Below are 21221 nucleotides of genomic sequence, written 5' to 3'. Positions count from 1 at the left end.
TTAAACCAGGGCTGGGCATCGGGAGAGCATCCAGACTCTAAACGGGGACGCTTAATATTCATCATTCACTGAATCAACGCTGCGCGGTGTTCGGCAGGGAAGAAAGGGGATGAAGAGAAATTATATGGCTTCCCGTGAGAGTGTAGAATCCGCTCTTGCTGCCCAGACCTGGCTTAAACTAAGATTCTTCACGGATGTAAAAGAAACAAGATGACAATGATACATTCCAAGCTTTTAAATGTTTAAAACAATCTTCATGAGTATTGAAATTGTATTTTCAAGGCAAATTGTAGCAAAGTTTTCCTGACTCATCTCACTTGAATAAGAATTTGAATGGTTCACTTTTGTAATTTATGTAATTATTATTATTGTATAGCTGTGTTAGAAAGAATGAATGGATGAAGTAAGAATAATGCTGAATCTGATCAGGTAGAGGAAAAGGAATTGGATGGGCCACTGACTAAGAAGAAACAGTCTACTGAAGGATGCACTGCAAACAATGGTGGACGGGAGAAGAGGCAGAAGAAGATATTTGGCATTAAGAATAAATTGTGGATCGTATGTGGAGACCTAGAGGAAAGCGGAAAGGAAAGAAAATTGGAGAATGCTGGGTTTGTAGTGAAGGACCTCCTTTCGGGCAGAAAAGTAGGCATGAATGAATGAATTAATGAAAAACATATTATATCTCAGATATGTTAGGTATAGCCTAGTATGAAACACGTATAAAATAATAGCGTTTCAGAAACAGCACAAATTGAAGAAATGTTTGTAACAACACTTCACTGTAAGAAATAAGAAAAGGAGCGAATAACAATTAAGGTGCAAATTGAAGTTAAATCTTTAATTTGGTTATCTTTTTCTAAAAAATCTATGCAGGCGTGAGGAATATCTGCGTCCTCAAGTACCGGTAAGTTATGTAAAGCACTTTTTTAATCTGAAAAATAGACTTATGTTACATCGGTGTTGGAAATTTAATAAATTGTTTTCTCACTGCTTCTTATATATCGTCATTAATTTTGTAGCTACTCCACGTTTCTTTCATTAAGAACAGAGATTATTTAATTTACTTAAGTTTGGCATAATATAGGGTAAACTCATCTAATTCCGTGACTCATGTAATTCCGTTATACTGAATATAATGAATATCACTGAATTATGTGTACATGACAAATTGTTGGTAGTTTGTTCAATGGATAGCAGCACTAATCAGCTACCGTCTCAAGAAGTTTGGGCTTCTGGGAGCAAGTGCACTGCTAACAGGAAGTCATTTCATAGTGCGCCCTAGCTAAGAAGCTTGGTTTGAGTTGTCCTGGTGTCGTATCCTAAAATAAGTTTTTAAAAACAGGTATGTCCATAATTATACGTATGTATAAATATATATTTCTATAGAGATTGCTTTGAAGATTTAGAATGTGTACACAGTTGTCAGTTAACTTATATGTTTTAGTCTACAAACCTTAAGTTGTCTGCACAATTTCTTAAGGATTTTAACATTTGGCAGCCATTACTGTATCACGGAATTAAGTGAACAGCAAATGAAAACTCGTTAAATGAACGTCACATGACCTGTACGACTAGTTATAACCTATATTAATTAATTATATCTGCTTAATTTTAAAACAAATTTGAATATATAAAATTTTTTATGTTATTTATTTATAATAATTAGATAATTTATATTAAGTAATTGAATATTAACGCCAATTAAAATCAAAATTTTGCATATGATATACACATTTAATAATGACCACTTTCGCGTAGGGATCAGCACTCTGTTCTCTGACTCGCACGTGGGTTCGATTCTCGGAAATCTCAAGACATTTTTTTTAGTCAGGAACTGGTCTCAAGCTTTATCTACCCATATTCTTAAAGATAACTGAGTATCTGACTCACAGCAAATGGGTGGATCAATTGTGATCTCTTTCTTGATTGGATGCACTTTGTGAAGAACATCCCTCCAAGCAGACCTTTCCTTTTGTTGATGGACTCACATGAAAGTTATGTAGGTCCTGATGTGTTGGCTTTGGCCAGAGAAAACAAGATCGTCCTCTTCACCATGCCCTCTCATAACAGCCATATTCTGCAACCATTAGGTGTCAGTGTTTATCGTCCCTTGAAGCAAGCTTTAGAAATGAGTTGGAGAACTTTCATATGACGAACTCCAATGTTGCACCAACACCATTTGACTTGTAAAAGTTGTTCAGTTTGGCATATGAGAAGGCAATAACATCAAAATATCCGTTCAGAGTTTTCTAAAACGGGAGTTTATCCATTCAACCCATCTTCTTTGACAGATGAAGCCCTTAAAGCTAGCAAGTTAAAAGACAAGCCAACTCTTGGAAGCCAACAAACGCAGGGTGACCTTCCAGATGAAAGAGTTTGCTCAGCTGTCTGTTTCATCACAACAAAATGATTCTGTTCAGTTGCATGTTTGAACAGGCTGTAAGAGATTTGTTGAAAACACCCACATATGATCCATCAAAGAAAAAGAGAACGGTTAACAGCAAAATAGATGTCAGAGCCAAGTGCATTACGCTACCGATCAAATCTCCAGCTGATGCTTCACCGCATGTCTACAAAATCTTCTCAAGGAAAGTCATCCACATCACGAGCCTGTTCTAACGATGAAAATTGGGTTTGTGGAATTTGTAACGGATCCTACAGTGCTGACGTCAAAAAACGAAATAGTGAATATTGGATTGCTTGCTCATGAGAAATGTCAAATTGCAGAATCTGATGCTGATATTTTGTGTGTGATAGTTGTGCCACTTCTGAATGTTGATAGTGATGATTCAAGTTGATTATATGAGTAATGAATAACTTTAATTAGAGTAATTACGTTCATGTTAATGTTCAAGGTCACACTGTAAGATTATTCTGTCTTTATTTTATGTAAATTATTGTGTCCCGGAATTGAGGTTACAGTGTCACGGAATTAAGTGAAATATCACGGAATTAAATGAAATTGAGTGATGATTTTAATTTTTTTCTCTCTAAGTAAATACAGCTATCAGTTATTACTTCACGGATTGTCATATTACGACGGTTGAACAAATGTTTACAGTAATAAACAATATTATTTTGTGTCTTCATATGGAAATAATAGTAATAAAATCTTATTATCACGGAATTAGATGAGTTTACCCTACATTTATATAATCTAGAAGAGCTAAGGCTAACAGGCCCAGCCCAGCCACACTAATTGAATATTACAGTAACAATTACAATAATATCTAGAACGTACAACAATAATGACAGTAATAATGGAAAATATAAAGAGCAGAAATAAATGATTAAAAGTTAGATAAATAGTGTCTGTGAAATAATAATGAAAATTGTATTAATAATAATGAAAAAAAAAAATAATAATAATACGAGGCGCGTCCATAAAATAACTTTCCCACTCGTCCCACAGCTAGCAAACCATATGTTGCGCGAAGCGACTGCGTGTACGTGATAGAATAATGTCCTGGCATGGCGCATGCGATAGCGGAACTTCCCGAGTGCTCTCAGTAGCTTCGTTGCATTGGTTGAAGATGGACGTTCCTATTCCATCTCTCCCCGCGTGAAGTGCGGTCAGTGATAAAGTTTTTGAATGCACAGAGCATAGCGCAGATTGAAATTGATCGTCAGCTGTGCCAGATCTATGGGGAAGCAGATGGTGCGTTGCTGCCGTAGACAATTTTCAGCAGGACGCCAAAATGTGCATGACGAGTGCAGTGGGAGGCCAACCATCATCACAGACGACCTTGTGGAGCAACGCACCATCTGCTTGCTCATGACGTTAGACCCATAGATCTAGCACAGTTGACGATCAATTTCAATCGGCGCTATGCTCTGTGCATTCAAAAACATTACCACTGACCGCACTTCACACGGCGGGAGCTGGAATAGGAACGTCCATCTTCAACCAATGCAACGAAGCTACTGAGAGCACTCGGGAAGTTCCGCTATCGCATGCGCCATGCCAGGACATTATTCTATCACGTACACGCAGTCGTTTCGCGCAACATATGGTTTGCTAGCTGTGGGACGAGTGGGAAAGTTACTTTATGGACGTACCTCCTAATAATGATGATAATAATAATAATAATAATAATAATAATAATAATAATAATAATAATAATAATAATAATAATAATAATAATAATAATAATATCATTTGGTAATTTCAATATTTATCCACTTATATGAATAATAACAAAAAATTGAATAAAAATGGAAAAAAAGATAAGACAACTACCATTGGTAACAATATTTAATTGATAAATTTTCCTTAGTTTATTCTTCAGTTCGTTTGATGTCTGACAGTCTTTGATATTAGTCGGTAGGGAATTCCAAAGTCGAGGAACAGTTGCAGTGAAAGAAGATGAGCGTGAGGATGTTCGATGGGAGGGTACGGATTGAACGATATTGAGTGCTGTGATTGTATGTCTAGATTATGGTGGGTAGATAAATTTTGAAACCAGAACGCGAGATAGACAGGACTGAAGAAATGCACCGTATGATAGAGAAAGGAAAGAGAGTGATTTTTTATAACTTCTAGACGGAGCCAGGATAACATTTCGAGGGATGGTGTTACATGATTAGCACGACGAACATTGCAGACGAAACGGACATGCATATTATAAACACGTTGCAGTCTCTGTTTCAAAGTAAACAGATTATCACAGTAATCGTAGTGAGGTATCATGATGGTTTGCAATAATTGTTTCAGGGAAAAAGGTAGACAATTCTTTAATCGCCTAAATGTGTTGATTGATTAGTGAGAATATATGTTTTTAAGTTTCTGCAAATTAAATAGTCTAATTTAAACTTTTATCCGCAGCCCTATGCATACCTAGGGTTTTTTTATTGATTCAATGAACGGAATTTCGGTGCCGTTCATTTTAATGGAAAAACGATTTGGTTTGGTATTAGTATTTAACAAATGTTAATGATCCGCAACTATTTTTCTGAGTTTTTTTTCCTGGATTTAGTTTAAGTTGACATTTTCGTGTCCATGTTCAAATTGAGTCGAGGTCGTCATTGTAGTTATTCTGGTATTTATTTTGTCAGTATGGACGTTTATGTATACATGAAGGTCGTCTGCGGAGATATTATGTGGGCAATATTGTATAGATTCTGATATGTCGTTTATGTAGATAAAAAATAATAGGAACCCAAGTATTGATCCTTCTGGGACTTCAGCCTTAAGGTCTGGCAAGACGAAGAAAGATTTCCAGCTATTGCAGTTTCTTGAAGGCCATAACAAATATATGGTGCGGTCTTGTAAATTAAGGGTATGCCTTTACTTTCTCTAGAGAAGATATTTTAACGAAAATACATATTCTCAACATTAATTATTTGTAAAAACAGTTTTTGGTATATTGTGAGTCTGTCTCTGTGCACAGCGATTTTTCCTAACATTTGATTGATTTTGTGTCTAGTATCTACGAGTCAATTTACCCGGAAATGATATACATGCAATATAATTTTAGTAAAAATTAATAAATCTTGAATCTTGCGTACACTACTTTTAACACTTAAATATAAATGATTGATTAAATGGCAAACTTACTAGTGTTAATTATATAAGCACGTGTGGCTTACAGCTGTTTCGGTGTGATGGTGTAGAGTATACACCGAAACAGCTGTAAGCCACACGTCTTATATAATTAACACTAGTAAGTTTGCCATTTAATAAATCATTTAAGGATTTTAAAGTTTATTTCTTGCATCAGATAAACAGGTTCTTTATTTCGGAAGAAGTAATTATTTAATGCAGAATTGTTTATACTTTTTAGTTGTGAATTATTTCATAGCCCCAGTAGCTCCAAGACAAAAATATATACTTCGGAATATGTATGGTAAGACTTTCCTGTGTTAAATTAATATTTTATATTTTAAATTTATATATAATAGACTTCTTAGCGAAGAAATCTTTACTATTGTAAATTAGTTACCCTTATCATGAACGTATTATGTATGTGTAAGTTAAAGGCAAAGGCGAAGTTTAGCATAGTCTAATGTGCATTAACTCTGATGATATTTTTCATTGCCGATTTTCGTAGAAAAATAATATTAGAAGCCATTATATTTATATAAATTTGCAAAAATTTAATCTAAACCGTGTAATTTATAAATTAAGACGAATATCTTAATATTAGAATTACAGAAAATGATTTTGTGTGTAAGACAGAACGAAAGTTGGTATTTTTATTTATGTGCGTGTTAAGTGTTTTCATTATGTACGAGTAACTTAAAGAAAATATTAGAGCTATAGAGAATGCCATTTGTGCAACCTGTAATCCAGAGAACTATATTATACTTGGGTACATATTATTGAATGATATCATTGTAAGTACTGGTGCCTATATTTTTTAACTAATAGTGCAAGACAACAAACTACAAACAGTGATATCATTTACAATATGACCAAGGAATTGAACTGTTGCGAAATTCGTAAAATATATGAGAAAGTGCGTGCAATCTTTGTAACATTACTTTGTTTCGTTGACAATAAATAAATACATGAGAAAAACAATAAAAAAAAATGTGATTGAAGTTAATACTTTTTAAAACTTTTCCTAATATTATTTTCTGTTTTTTTTTTTTAAGAACTTTTATTGCAAACTATTTTAGAAATTTATTCACACTGGCGAAACAATATCGGTCCAGAATCTTGATCAAATTATTCTTTCATCGAAGTCAGTTATTTCTATCAATGTTTATCTTTGTTTATTGCATTTACTCTTATGATAAAATAAGGTGTAATTTGTTATGTTAACATACCTGTAGCTGCAGAAGCTGTGCCACCTTTCTCATTGATCTCAATCTCCGCTTTCTGTATGATGTTGGACACAGTAAGTGTTCCTCCCTTTGTCGTTATACCTCCGAGATTTGAATTTGCGTTGAAAATATCCTCTAGACCCAGCTGAAAATAGTAACACATATCAGTATCATTAACAAAATCCTCTGTATATCAGTGTAAACAACCAGTTATGTACCAGTGTGTTGTATTTAACCAATGCGATTTTAAATATTGGTTTTGTTTCACTTTAACTTGTATTCTTTCTTTCTTACTGTGCTTAATCTCCCCTTTTATCCGACTAACACGCTACTGCGCGTAAAGGAGGGAGATTAATTTGTACATCACAGATCACAGGACAACAATAAGACAACGGACAAACACGTAGTTCCCTAGACGTAAGGTGAAATAAATCAAATCCTGGACTACTTGGTTTGGAAGCACACGCACTACCCACATAGCCACAGAGGTGGACTCCACACTAACATACGTATCCTTCACATTTTTAATGTGGACGTAAACACAGTTGCGCAGTATGCAACAAGTTGGATAATGACGTGTAGGTATACAAAGTTGTTGTTTAGTCAACTGTCCGAAGACAGGTCTGAACCTCATATGTGACACCAATAAGACATCACTCATCAGGCAACTAAGCCAGGAGGTAATGGGGTAGGGTGGCCAGTTTTTTTCCTCCTCTATCGTGTACATCGCTAACTATACTTCGTTTCATAATGTCTGACAGGGGAAGTGAACATTGCCGGCCCAACTTCAAGTTAAGAGTGAAATGAGATCTCTGCCATTTGTTGAATAGCAATTATACTTCTCTCCTCCTCTGCCAGCAATGTTCACTTGCCGGCCCAACTTCAAGTTAAGAGTGAAATGAGATCTCTGCCATTTGTTGAATATCAATTATACTTCTCTCCTCCTCTGCCAGCAATGTTCACTTCTCCTGTCAGACATTATGGATCGAAGTATAGTAACATATTATACTAATCAGACTTCAGATATATACAAACAATTACTGTTCTTCCACTGACACATATCAACAAGCGAGATGTACTGTTTGATAACAGATGTACATATCAGCCAGAACTTCAATCAGAGGTATATATATATATATATATATATATATATATATATATATATATATATATATAGAGAGAGAGAGAGAGAGAGTGAGCGGATTATCTATGAAACGTGAGCGAGGCGTGAGAATCACGGGCCGCGGAACGTATTCTCACGGCCGGCAAGCAAAAAGATTTCACGGTTAATCTCGTATCACAAGGGTCACTATCTAACAAAATGCTCCTTATTTTTATTTTAATATGTTATGTACCCACCCATGTCCTACAAGGAGATGCTGGAACTATCTACTCAATCGCACGTGTTTGTTGGTGACTGTATACGGTCTGATAGTAAAGGAAGGGTTATTCTGAACGACTGTTCATTTATGATTCACATATTTGTACTGAATCTGCTCGAGATGTCAGGGGATTATTTCAAGAGAAATTCCCAGGTGATCGAGTTTCAGATCTTCGTGAAAGGAGAAGTGTTCAAGATAAGAATCGAAAAAGATGATATAGGATGCTCACAGAAAAAAAAAACTCTAGGCGACACTGGACACCGGCTGTAAAATTCCCCTAAAAACTCTTTGGCGTTTCACCAGCAAAGGGGTATTTCCTATACTTCCGTACGAAAAGCCACAAAGTTATTTAACTTTTTTTTTACTTGGTTATTTAACGACGCTGTATCAACTACGAGGTTATTTAGCGTCGATGGGATTGGTGATCGCGAGATGGTATTTGGCGAGATGAGGCCGAGGAATCGCCATAGATTACCTGACATTTGCCTTACGGTTGGGGAAAACCTCGGAAAACCCAACCAGGTAATCAGTCCAAGCGGGAATCGAACCCGCGCCCGAACGCAACTCCGGATCGACAGGCAAGAGCCTTAGCCTACAGAGCTACGCCGGTGGCTATTATTTAACTTAAAAGCGTATAAAATTACTGTGAAAGAAATAAAAAAAAACGGGTGATCCAGTACTTAGGCGTAGACCGAGATTTTGTGAATGGATTTTGAATTAAGCTCATGGCGTAGAAATTGATCTTAATCTCGTTTTGTTTTCGAACGGGATTGGTTTCATGGAAATGGCTATGTTAATGGGCAAAACAATCGATTCTGGAGTTTCGAGGAACAGAATCTGATCCATAAGGGATTCCTTCATGACAAAAATTAGGAGTGTGATACGCACTTAGAGGTGACAGAATAATATGCCAATTTCTTTTAAGAAACAATTGAGGCGTTTAGTTTCAAAATCAGATACATCACTAAAACATAATTTTTAAATATGAAGGAGAAACCTTTGCAAGGAACCAAGGATTTGCAATCAATACTATTCTTTCATCATAGGATTCCATGTGATGCATCTGGCTTTGGAGCATTAATAGTACTATAGCAGTTGTAGAATCATATGAAGATATGATTTTTTTTTTTTTTTTTTTTTTTTTTTTTTTTTTTTTTTTTTTTTTTTTTTTTGCTGAATTAACTTTGAGGGAGCGTATTTTCGTGTTTTTCCAGTAGGACTCTACGATGGCACATGCCGGTAATTGAAAAGCGCGATCCCAAAACGTGCTCATTCCATTTGGCCTTTTTTAATTATTTATACATAGCCTATGAAAGGGGAGAATGAGATGCAGAACTTCAAAGCGACACTTTTAACAAAATTGTTTTTTTTTGTACTAATTAATTTTTTACGCATATCGACCCTCCCAAGTACTAACATTGTAACTCAATTTTTTATGGTTTTGAGTTGTCCTAGTTAATACGGTCTTAAATTGTTTCTTTTTCTCCCAGTACTATCATTGTATAGCTCTAAACCTTCCCAATTGTATGTAAAATCTTATTGTTACTCTACATTTTTGTATACACTATTTACACGATCATTTTAAAACTTCATTTTCATCTCCTGAAAAATGTAAAAAATGAGTTACAATGTTAGTATTTGGGAGAGTCGATATGGGGAAACTTCTATTAAAATTATAGAAATTACTTAAGGAATGACTTATGTATACACCAAAGTAAATTATGATAATAACATTGGGCTCTATATCTTTAACACGCTCTCCTGTAAAACTTCGTCTCTGTGGCTTAGGGGTATATCGTTCTTATCCCTTCATATATATGATTTTGTTTGAGCCCGCTATCATTAGATTTTAATATATATATATATATATATATATATATATAATTATAATGTACCGAAGTACATATGATATTTCCATGCAAATATTCTGCGTCATCATACGATGAAAGAGTAATGGAACGGAGAAGAATTCTCTCCGGCGCCGGGATTTGAACCCGGGTTTTCAGCTCTACGTGCTGACGCTTTATAAACTAAGCCACACCGGATTCCACCTCGGCGTCGGAAGAATCGTCTCACTTTTAAGTTCCAACTCTTGGGTTCCCTCTAGTGGCCGCCCTCTGCACTACGTCATAGATATCTATGAATCTAGGACCGAAGTCCACACATGTGCTGAGGTGCACTCGTAATGAGTTACTAGTTGGTCGAGATCCGACGGAATAAGCGCCGTCTTAAATCACGAAGTGATTTACGCATATCATATATATTATTATAATGTACCGGAGTACATATGATATTTCCATGCAGATATTCTGCGTCATCATACGATGAAAGAGTAATGGAACGGAGAAAAATTCTCTCCGGCGCCGGGATTTGAACCCGGGTTTTCAGCTCTACGTGCTGACGCTTTATAAACCAGGCCACACCGGATTCCACCTCGGCGTCGGAAGAATCGTCTCACTTTTAAGTTCCAACTCTTGGGTTACCTCTAGTGGCCGGACTCTGCACTATGTCATAGATATCTATGAACCTAGGACCGAAGTCCACACATGTGCTGAGGTGCACTCGTAATGAGTTACTAGTTGGCCGGGATCCGACGGAATAAGCGCCGTCTTAAATCACGAAGTGATTTACGCATATCATATATATTATTATAATGTACCGAAGTACATATGATATTTCCATGCAGATATTCTGCGTCATCATACGATGAAAGAGTAATGGAACAGAGAAAAATTCTCTCCGGCGCCGGGATTTGAACCCGGGTTTTCAGCTCTAAGTGCTGACGCTTTATAAACTAAGCCACACCGGATTCCACCTCGGCGTCGGAAGAATCGTCTCACTTTTAAGTCCCAACTCTTGGGTTCCCTCTAGTGGCCGCCCTCTGCACTACGTCATAGATATCTATGAACCTAGGACCGAAGTCCAAACATGTGCTGAGGTGCACATTCCGTCGGATCCCGGCCAACTAGTAACTCATTACGAGTGCACCTCAGCACATGTGTGGACTTCGGTCCTAGGTTCGTAGATATCTATCACGTAGTGCAGAGGGCGGCCACTAGAGGGAACCCAAGAGTTGGAACTTAAAAGTGAGACGATTCTTCCGACGCCGAGGTGGAATCCGGTGTGGCTTAGTTTATAAAGCGTCAGCACTTAGAGCTGAAAACCCGGGTTCAAATCCCGGCGCCGGAGAAAATTTTTCTCCGTTCCATTACTCTTTCATCGTATGATGACGCAGAATATCTGCATGGAAATATCATATGTACTTCGGTACATTATAATAATATATATGATATGCGTAAATCACTTCGTGATTTAAGACGGCGCTTATTCCGTCGGATCCCGGCCAACTAGTAACTCATTACGAGTGCACCTTAGCACATGTGTGGACTTCGGTCCTAGGTTCATAGATATCTATGACGTAGTGCAGAGGGCGGCCACTAGAGGGAACCCAAGAGTTGGAACTTAAAAGTGAGACGATTCTTCCGACGCCGAGGTGGAATCCGATGTGGCTTAGTTTATAAAGCGTCAGCACGTAGAGCTGAAAACCCGGGTTCAAATCCCGGCGCCGGAGAGAATTTTTCTCCGTTCCATTACTCTTTCATCGTATGATGACGCAGAATATCTGCATGGAAATATCATATGTACTTCGGTACATTATAATAATATATATGATATGCGTAAGTCACTTCGTGATTTAAGACGACGCTTATTCCGTCGGATCCCGGCCCACTAGTAACTCATTACGAGGTTTCATAGATATCTATGACGTAGTGCAGAGGGCGGCCACTAGTGGGAACCCAAGAGTTGGAACTTAAAAGTGAAACGATTCTTCAGACGCCGAGGTGGAATCCGGTGTGGCTTAGTTTATAAAGCGTCAGCACGTAGAGCTGAAAACCCGGGTTCAAATTCCGGCGCCGGAGAGAATTTTTCTCCGTTCCATTACTCTTTCATCGTATTAGATTTTAAGCAGGTTTTCTTCCAAAACAACGCCAATCCTTGTTTAAAAGTTTGTATTATTGTGCATGTCACTTGAAAACTCGCTCAGTGAGTCCTTAGACCGATGGATAGAAAAAAAAACTAGCCCACTCCTTTCATAAAAATGGACTGAACGCGTTTTGGGATCACAATCTTCAATTTAGGAAGTATCGTATTCGACGAGAGAGTTATGATTAGGGAACAATTTCTAGAGGCTAAAAAATTTGGACTTCATAAAATCTAAATTAGAACTTTTAGGAATTGAAATCGAATTAACAATTAATAATTTATGTACAAAGAAGTTATTTTTTGTACAATCATCTCCAATATTATATTTGACTAAAATAAAATACAATTTCTATACTACAAAATCTTACTACTGTTTGTAGCAATAGACTATATGTTTTTCTATATTCTCCTTGGTGAATTTCTTCCGGTCCTCTCTGAACCGTCGCTTGTAAGGCGAAAAATTTGTTACATGTCACAAGAAGTTATTGCAGCAAACTTCATGGTTCATAGTAGATCGCTGCTTCGATCCAGGTGCACTACCTGGTTAGCACTGGCTCTCCGGTAAAGGGACATTTGGTAGCATGTCCTTGAACAGCAACACACTTGAAGACGTCTTCACAACTTTTTTTTACGTCGGGATATTGCAAACAATTTTCGCTTCCCTTCTAAGCCTAATACGAAACGAAGTTGCAGACCAGTCTGCAAGAGATTTTTTAGCCTACTTTTAAATAGCATTTTGTGACACTTTGCAATTTTAGTACTTTAAATATACACAAAATACTAAAAGAAGCTTTTCAGGCACAAACATACTCTTTAGGCATTTAGAAGAGTTTATGTTTCATTTAGGCGTTTCAGGTTCTATGGATTTTAATAGGGTGGATCCTGTTTACATGAAACGTAGAGATATAACATACGTCTAGGACGTAGCAAACAAAATAGATACGAAATTAGAAATCCGTTCCCTAGTAATGTCTAACAACCAAGGAGTTTAAAGGAACAATGGAGGCGCTCTTTCTATCCCTACTGTATACGACTGATTAGGGCTACAGTGAAAGTGTCGACAGTTACTTCGTAACGTCCACTTACTATCAGCTGAAAAAGAAAACTTTTTTCTTCTCTTGTTGTTCTGAGTTTTTATGAATATTTCGGGAGGTTGAGGGTAACAATGTAATAATTGAACATTCAAAATGAATTTCACATACTCTTAATTGAAATCTGTAGTTTAGATAAACTATTAACAATAAATTAATGTAAAATGCTTGTGTTATATGTGCTTTTGTATAAAATAGAGTCCATCTATGTGATTTAACGGTTAGCATGCCTGACCTTGAAACTAGCGGACACGTGTTCAAATTCTGGTTGGGACAAGTTACCTGGTTGAGATTTTTCCCGGAGTTTTCCCTTAACCCGTTAAGAGAGAATGCTGGGTAACTTTCGGTGCTGGATCCTGGACTCATTTCGCTAGCATTATCACCTTAATCTCACTCAGACGCTAAATAACCATTGCAATTGATAAAGCATCGTAAAATAACCAATAAAAATATCAGTAACAATAAATTTAAACACTACTAAGACATTCTTTTCATTCTTCTGAATTTCAGAAGATGTAATGTTAGAGTTTAATCAGCATAGATTGTTATTTGAGTAATAAGCTTATAAATATTTTAATTGAATTTCAAAGTTTATGGTTAATTTAAACAGTCTTAAGCAATGGAAACATTATAAATAGATTTTTTGTACGATCGTGTTTTTGCTATAATTATTACAGCTATTGTTGTTAGGCCTTGAAAATTAAAATTCTCACACAGAGACTTGTTGCTAGGGAAACCATTCTTTACTGAAATAGACTCATTACAGTGCACTTATTGTTACTTAGTTACCATCGCAGTGTAGTTTAACGAAGGCTTTGGAATAATATTGTTCCAAATTTTCAATGCAAAATAATATATTGTATTTGTAACTTTAAAAATATGATTGTGCACAATTGTTGTTAAATACACGTTTGTGAAGTGAAATATAAAATCTCGGAAGTTGAAAAACTCGCTCTGCTAGTTTTTGAAACTTTTCCTCGATTTTTGTAAAAAAGAAACACTTCCCAGTCTTGTATCGTAATAGGCTATTCTATCAATCAGTCCGAAGATTTCTATAAGAAGTGCAAAACAGACAGAAGTTTGAGTCTTGAGTCCGAAACCAGTAAAGATTTTTACTAGCGAGAGCTTTTAAAAGTGATTTCCATTGTTTTCCAACATTTCTTTCTCTTTGACCCCCATCTAAGGTGAAATATAAAAAAAAGTTTGCCGTTTAACAAATTTTGAAAGTGTAAAGGTTCATTTTCAACGGTTCACTTAGAAGTTAGTATGTTTTTCTCACTTAAAAAAATATACTGATTTCGAAACTTTTTCTATGTTTTCTTTAGACATTAACTTATCACACATAAAAACTAGAGTGCAATTGACTGTCATAGGAGCTACGATATGATAAATGTTTAACACTCAACCTGTTCTGATGCAACTTCCGCCTGTCTGGTGCTTACAAACATGGGCACAAAGGTACAATGTGATTTACCTACTGAGGGAGACTCCAATGTTCTTTTAAACTCCTTGCTAACAATATATGACCCTCTCGATCCCCGAAACTAACCCGTATGATTATCTCTGGAAAACATTAAAAGAAAAAGTGCGTGAAACTTAGACGAACATTCCTATTTTATAAATTTCAGTATATGTATGGAATTATTACACATATCCTTTGAGATAAAATCAGAAAAACTACCGAATGAAATTTTATAAATCACGCCGACACCCTTATATGGTTGTGAAACTTGGGCATTCCATAGAACACAAAAAAGAATGGAGAGCGCCGAAATGAAGTTTCTACGTTATGTAGTAAGGTATAACAGAAGAGATGAAATCAACAATCCGCCAAGAATTACAAATTATTATTATATTAATTATATACCCATAATAAGAATGGACCAATCACAGTTAACGAGACTAGCCGCGACTTACAGATCCATTGATAGGAAAGATGCTGGTCGACCAAGGAGATGATGGGAGGATGACTTCTATTCCTGAGTGACCTAGAAGGTCCAACCCATGTAGATGAAGATAATGATGATGAAGAAATTAATTCAATTTCTCAATGAGAACTAAAAAAAAGAGATGGGTACTTCTTAAGCAGATGTCAGAAATGTGTGGCAAAGAAGATAGACTTTTCCAGCAACTCTTTGCATTACATGGGTGAATACATAACATTTAAGAATAAGAATAAGAATAAGTAGTACTTTGTTAGACAGTCACTCTAATGATGCGAGTTTTACAGCCAGCCGGACTAAAGTATACTCTCCATTGCCCGTGAACTCCATCCCGCACTCACGTTTCATAGATAATCCGCTCACTCAGTAGTACAGATTTTAGAAATGGTATGTCTAAATTGCACGTAATAAATGTGTCTTAGACAGCAAACTTGGCGACACCTTTACTCGTGCGTGGAATCCAATGCACCCAGTTGAAAAATCAATATACTGTGTAACGTATATTATGTTTTGCGCTCTGTGTGCCCAGTTAATAGAAAAACGTCCAGTTATCTGCAGTGGGCTGCAATTTGTTTTGATTCACTCTAACCATTCCCTAAATTAATTTTCAGGAATGAAAAAGTTTCGGTTAAATATCTGAGAGGTTTATTCGACGAAGATTTGTGACGATGGTAGTAGTAGTAGTAGTAGTAGTAGTAGTAGTAGTAGTAGTAGTAGTAGTAGTAGTAGTAGTAGTGGTGGTAGTAGTAGTAGTAGTAGTAGTAGAAGTAGTAGCAGTAGTAGTATTAGCAGGAATAATAGTAATAATAATAATAATAACAATAATAATAATAATAATAATAATAATAATAATAATAATAATGTACCTGAGAAACGTTGTTTATTTTAACACTTAACATTCCCTGTATCTAAGTAATGCAAGAAGAAAGTAAAAAGGAAAAAAATATGGAATTCCAACATTTTAATTCCAACAATAACTTGAAGTGATTTCATGCATTTTATGGTAATAGTAAAAGCAGGATTTGTGTATAGCCATGTTTTAAGTTTGGTAGGAATAGATTCGCCGTCTGAAAGATCTATTTTGGTAGGATTTAGGCCTATTAATTTCTGTTACAGATAAATTATTTCACCGCATTCTTTTGGTCTTGAAAATGGTATATTGGCGTTCTCCATTCTGTAACTGACCATGTGTTATTTCAATGTAAACAATATTCATAATATGATTTCTAAACAGAAATTTTGCGAATGTTGAATTGTAAACTTCTATTACATTGATACTGTATTTATTTCGTTTCGTGGGTTCGAAATTCTATAGCTAGAAGCTTCTTTCATGCTACTTTACATTAGTGTGCTTTCATTTGAATTCAAAAGTGAACATATATCTAATAAAAATTTGAGTGACAAAATATTAAATCAAGTGGTTTTAAACCGTAAAAACTACATACGTATATTACTATTGAAAATGTGGTTTGAATTTGAGGGAGTCAGCACAACAGTTGTCTAAGCCACTTTTTAAAAAAATGTAGAAAAATCTAGTTAAAATTATATAATTGTGGTTTTTTCTAGAATTCGAAAAATCAAATTTTATTGGTAGTGGTGTGTTGTGTGATGCTTAGTCAACTTAACTACTATGTTATATAATCTTTTATTAAGAAGTTTCAGATATATTATAGATTTTATGATGATCCTACAACACCTTTTCTCAGTTAGACCATTGTTACACTGAAATTTGTTCGCGTCTAAGCACAAGAATTGTTGAAATAAATGTTGGGCCTTTTAGACGTAATGAAACACTATTTAAATTCTAAAAGTTTCGTGTAAGTTTTACAATGAGCTTTTCACAATAATTTTCAATTATTGAGTAGCTCAGTGCCAGAGGGATTAATCCCAAATGTATTGCATAATTTTTGTCGCTTTTAGACAGCTCATGCTATATTTTTATCTGCTTTAAAATTTTCTAAAAAAAAAGGGGGTATCCCACCTGTTATCTACATCCAGTGAAGTCATAGAAATTCATTCTTGTAGGGTGAAATTATTTTTCTCAGATTTTGTCATTTGTGGGATAGTCCTTTTGATAGTAGACTCATTATTATTATTATTATTATTATTATTATTATTATTATTTACTTACTTATGGCTTCTAAGGAACCTGGAGGTTAATTGGCGCCCTCACATAAGCCCGCCATCAGTCCCTATACTGAGCAAGATTAATCCAGTCCCTACCATCATATTTCAACTCCCTCAAAGTCATTTTAATATTTAATATTATCCTCCAATCTACGTCTCAACCTCCCCAAATGTCTTATTCCCTCCGTTCTCCCAATTAACACTATATATACATTTCTGGATTCGCTCATACGTGCTACATGCCCTGCCCATCTCAAACGTCTGGATTTAATGTTCCTAATTATGTCAGGTGAAGAATACAATGCATGCAGTTCTGCGTTGTGTAACTTTATCCATTCTCCTCCCTCTTAGCCCCAAATATTTTCCTAAGAACTTTATTCTCAAACATTTTTAAACTCTGTTCCTCTCTCAAAGTGAGAGTCCAAGTTTCACAACCATACAGAACAACCGGTAATATAACTGTTTTATAAATTATTATTATTATTATTATTATTATTATTATTATTATCATCGTTATTATAAGTATTATTATTATTGTTATTAATATTAATTTTATCATTATCATCATCCTATACATAATCAGGTAAGTCAAAGAGACCACCTTCATTCTCCACATTTTCTATTTGAGCTTCCTCAGTCCTACTTTCAGAAATCACACTATTATATAATGGTTGATAAACAGCAGAACATATTTTGAAAGGTCACAATATTCTTAGCTTTATTTGGATTTATTGGCCTTCGTTTGCAATATTTTTGTGTCAAGTTCCCATGTTGTAGATCAAGAGTGTTTATCTTTTATCTTTTGTCCTTTAACAATATTTACATAACTATTCATGTGCCTTGATACTGACCTCATTGACTGTTTGAAGTATTCAAAATCAGCACCAGGACCTGACGGTATTGGGTATAATTTTTATAAAATATACTGGAACATTATTAAAGAACCGCTAACGAAACTTTTCAATGAACTTTTACATGCGACAAGACAACCGATGGGATTCAATGAAGGTATTATAATTCTAATTCCAAAACTGTCACAGGCACAGAATATACAAGATTATAGACCTATAACCCTATTGAATACAGATTGCAAGCTATTTGCCAAACTTATAGCAAATAGAATCAGATTTCACTTAAAGGACCTTATAGGGGAAGAACAAACATGTGGAATACCGGGACGGAAAATAACTGACAACCTGGAAGCACTACGAGATACAGTATTTTATTTTGATACCAATAGACATGAATCGGCTGGACTACTTTCATTAGACTTCCAAAAAGCATTTGACAATATCAACCACCAATATCTATTTAAAACCATGAAAAGGATGAACATTCCGGAAATGATTATCAATGTCATTCGTTTTATGTACTCGGATGCACACTCCCGCATACAAGTGAATGGATTTTTTACAAAACCAATCAGATTGGCAAGTGGAATCAGACAAGGCTGTCCCTTGTCAATGTTACTTTATACCATCTGTACAGAACCATTAATTAGAATGATTCACCTTAATCTTCATGCCGAGATTCGTAATAACAAATTGTTCACAACATTGGCTTACGCGGATGATATGGTTATTTTGTTGAGAAAGGAGCAGCAACTTCCCGTTCTTCACCAGGTTCTACACCGTTATGCAATGGCATCTACTGCTAACATAAATTTCAGGAAGTCAAACTTGCTACCCTTGGGACATTGGCCACCATCTCTGACTATGGCAAATATACCAATTAAAGATGTTGTTAAAATACTTGGCATGTTCATACACACAGATATAAAGAAGATGATAGAACTAAATTGGAATCCAATTTTAAACACAATCCGTTACATGTTCTCCAAACAGCTCACTAGGAACTTAAACCTGATACAAAAAATATGGAACATAAATTTATTCATACTATCTAAAGTTTGGTACATTGCACAAATAATACCTCTGCCGGAAGATGTAGCCCAACGCATTGAATTGGGAATTACTTATTACCTGTGGACAGGACATATTTATAAAATTGCTAAATCTCAACTCTGGAAACGGACAGAACAAGGTGGATGCGATCTGATTGCAGTTAATAATAAAAGCAAAGCTTTACTCATTAAAACATTACTGCAAAGGAAAATTAAATATAAAAATTCCATTACATCTGAATTAATAGATTTTACTTTGCAACATCCCATATTCCGAAGGATAAAAATGTGCCTGAATAAAATACCAGAGCGGCTTCTCAACGATCCGGAGTCTATGACCACAAAGGAAATATATACGTCATTATTAGCTGTTAAAGAAACCGTTCCCTCCATTATGACCAAATACCCGAATATGAAGTGGAAAAGAATATGGAAAATCTTCACACTACCAAATATTTCAACTGATTGGAAAACACGTGCATATAAAGTAGTAAATGATATTGTTCCCACAGAAGCAAAAAAGTACCACCATAACATCACGCACTCACCTCTATGTCAACACTGTGGCAGTTTTGATACTCTTCACCATCGATTAACAACATGCCGACCTGCAGTATGGTCTTGGTTGTGTCGAAAACTAATAAATGCCTCTCACACGGACAACCCGAACGACGTTCGAAGGATGGTACTTCAACTGGAAATGCCCACCCACAGCAATAAATTCGCACTAACATGGATAATTATGGGATACTTACACTACATGATCAGTGACAACAATCCAACGATAGCTGGACTACAAAAGTTACTAATGGAAGCTGAAAGGAAACTGAGAAGAAAAGGACGTAACAATTTGTTAATAATTGAAAATAAGAAAAACATTCTTAGTATATGAAAGTAAAACTCAGGAATTTGTATAAAAAGATATGGCGATTATGTGAATAATTTACGTTATTAATTCTACTCTGTTAATATATATGCCTATGTATATACATGTATCTTTTAAATTGCTACCATATTAACGGTAGGTGTAGTTGGTAGTATCCAAAAGTTATTTTGTAAATAGTGATGGAAGCCTCCAAAAATGATTTATGATCGAATATATTTTAGTATTACAGTATTTGGTTTCATATGTTCATATACTGTCAAAATAAATGTCATAGTTTGGCAGATTTTATCGTAGTACAATCTTAAATTTTTTTTTCGCGCGCGCGCGCGCGCGCGTGTGTGTGTGTGTGTGTGTGTGTGTAATGTCATAAAATAATGTTTATTATGTAATTAATGTGTCACAAGATCTCAGGTATTATAGTGTAAATAGTGTTATATAACTCATGTCATATATATCATGTAAAAATTGTACGTGATAAATAAACGTGTAAAAAAAAAAAAAAAAGTTGGACCAACGTTGCACTCAAACGCAAAGGATATTCTTTTAGGAGAAATTACATGCTTCGTAACAAGCTATATAATGGTAAATTGGTCTTTTCCATTTCATAGGAGGATAGTTTACGTCAAAATCAACAGATTGCGTCAATATTTAATTTTTCGCATTGGGAAGGGTTAGACCACTGTTGCGTTGACCCCCTCAATTGTAAATTTAGACTTCATTTTTATATTACTTTCAAAATGTAACTTCTAGGTAGGATATGAGTAGAACATTGTGAAACAAAATTCTGTAAGGGATGATTTAAAGAACTTCGTGAGTTGTTGCTATGGGATTTTGTGCGTTGCTATGTAATTGCGTAAATAAAGTTGTTGATGTCTGGGGTATAATTTATACAAATTAATGAATAAATTGGTGTACGTGGGGCTTCTTCTGGAGAGTGCATATCGTGTGTAATGTTGTGATGTGACCAGTGCCTGAAATGATATTGTTGAGAATATTTCTGCTACAAAATATACCGAAATCAGGAGTGAACGAACGAGATATGGCGTTAAAGAAAACCCGCAATTGTACCTTTAAAAACTGAGCGTAGAACAAAAAAGAGTAGACTGGAACGGGTGCGAGAATACAGGGAAAGGG

At 35.5% G+C, this 21221-nt stretch overlaps 1 protein-coding gene across 1 annotated transcript in view; it reads right to left on the bottom strand.

Moving 5' to 3' along the window:
• LOC138698182 (serpin B4-like) overlaps positions 1 to 21221 on the bottom strand; it is a 124315-nt gene that overhangs the window by 13807 nt on the left and 89287 nt on the right. Inside the window, exon 7 of the mRNA XM_069823932.1 lies at positions 6775 to 6916. Coding sequence (XP_069680033.1) covers positions 6775 to 6916 — 142 coding nt within the window. The remainder of the gene's footprint in view (positions 1 to 6774; positions 6917 to 21221) is intronic.

Source organism: Periplaneta americana, chromosome 4, assembly GCF_040183065.1.
Source record: "Periplaneta americana isolate PAMFEO1 chromosome 4, P.americana_PAMFEO1_priV1, whole genome shotgun sequence".
In the NCBI taxonomy this organism is placed as follows: domain Eukaryota; kingdom Metazoa; phylum Arthropoda; class Insecta; order Blattodea; family Blattidae; genus Periplaneta; species Periplaneta americana.
Note: the sequence above shows the minus strand (reverse complement) of the source record. Positions and strands in the feature narration are given on the sequence as shown.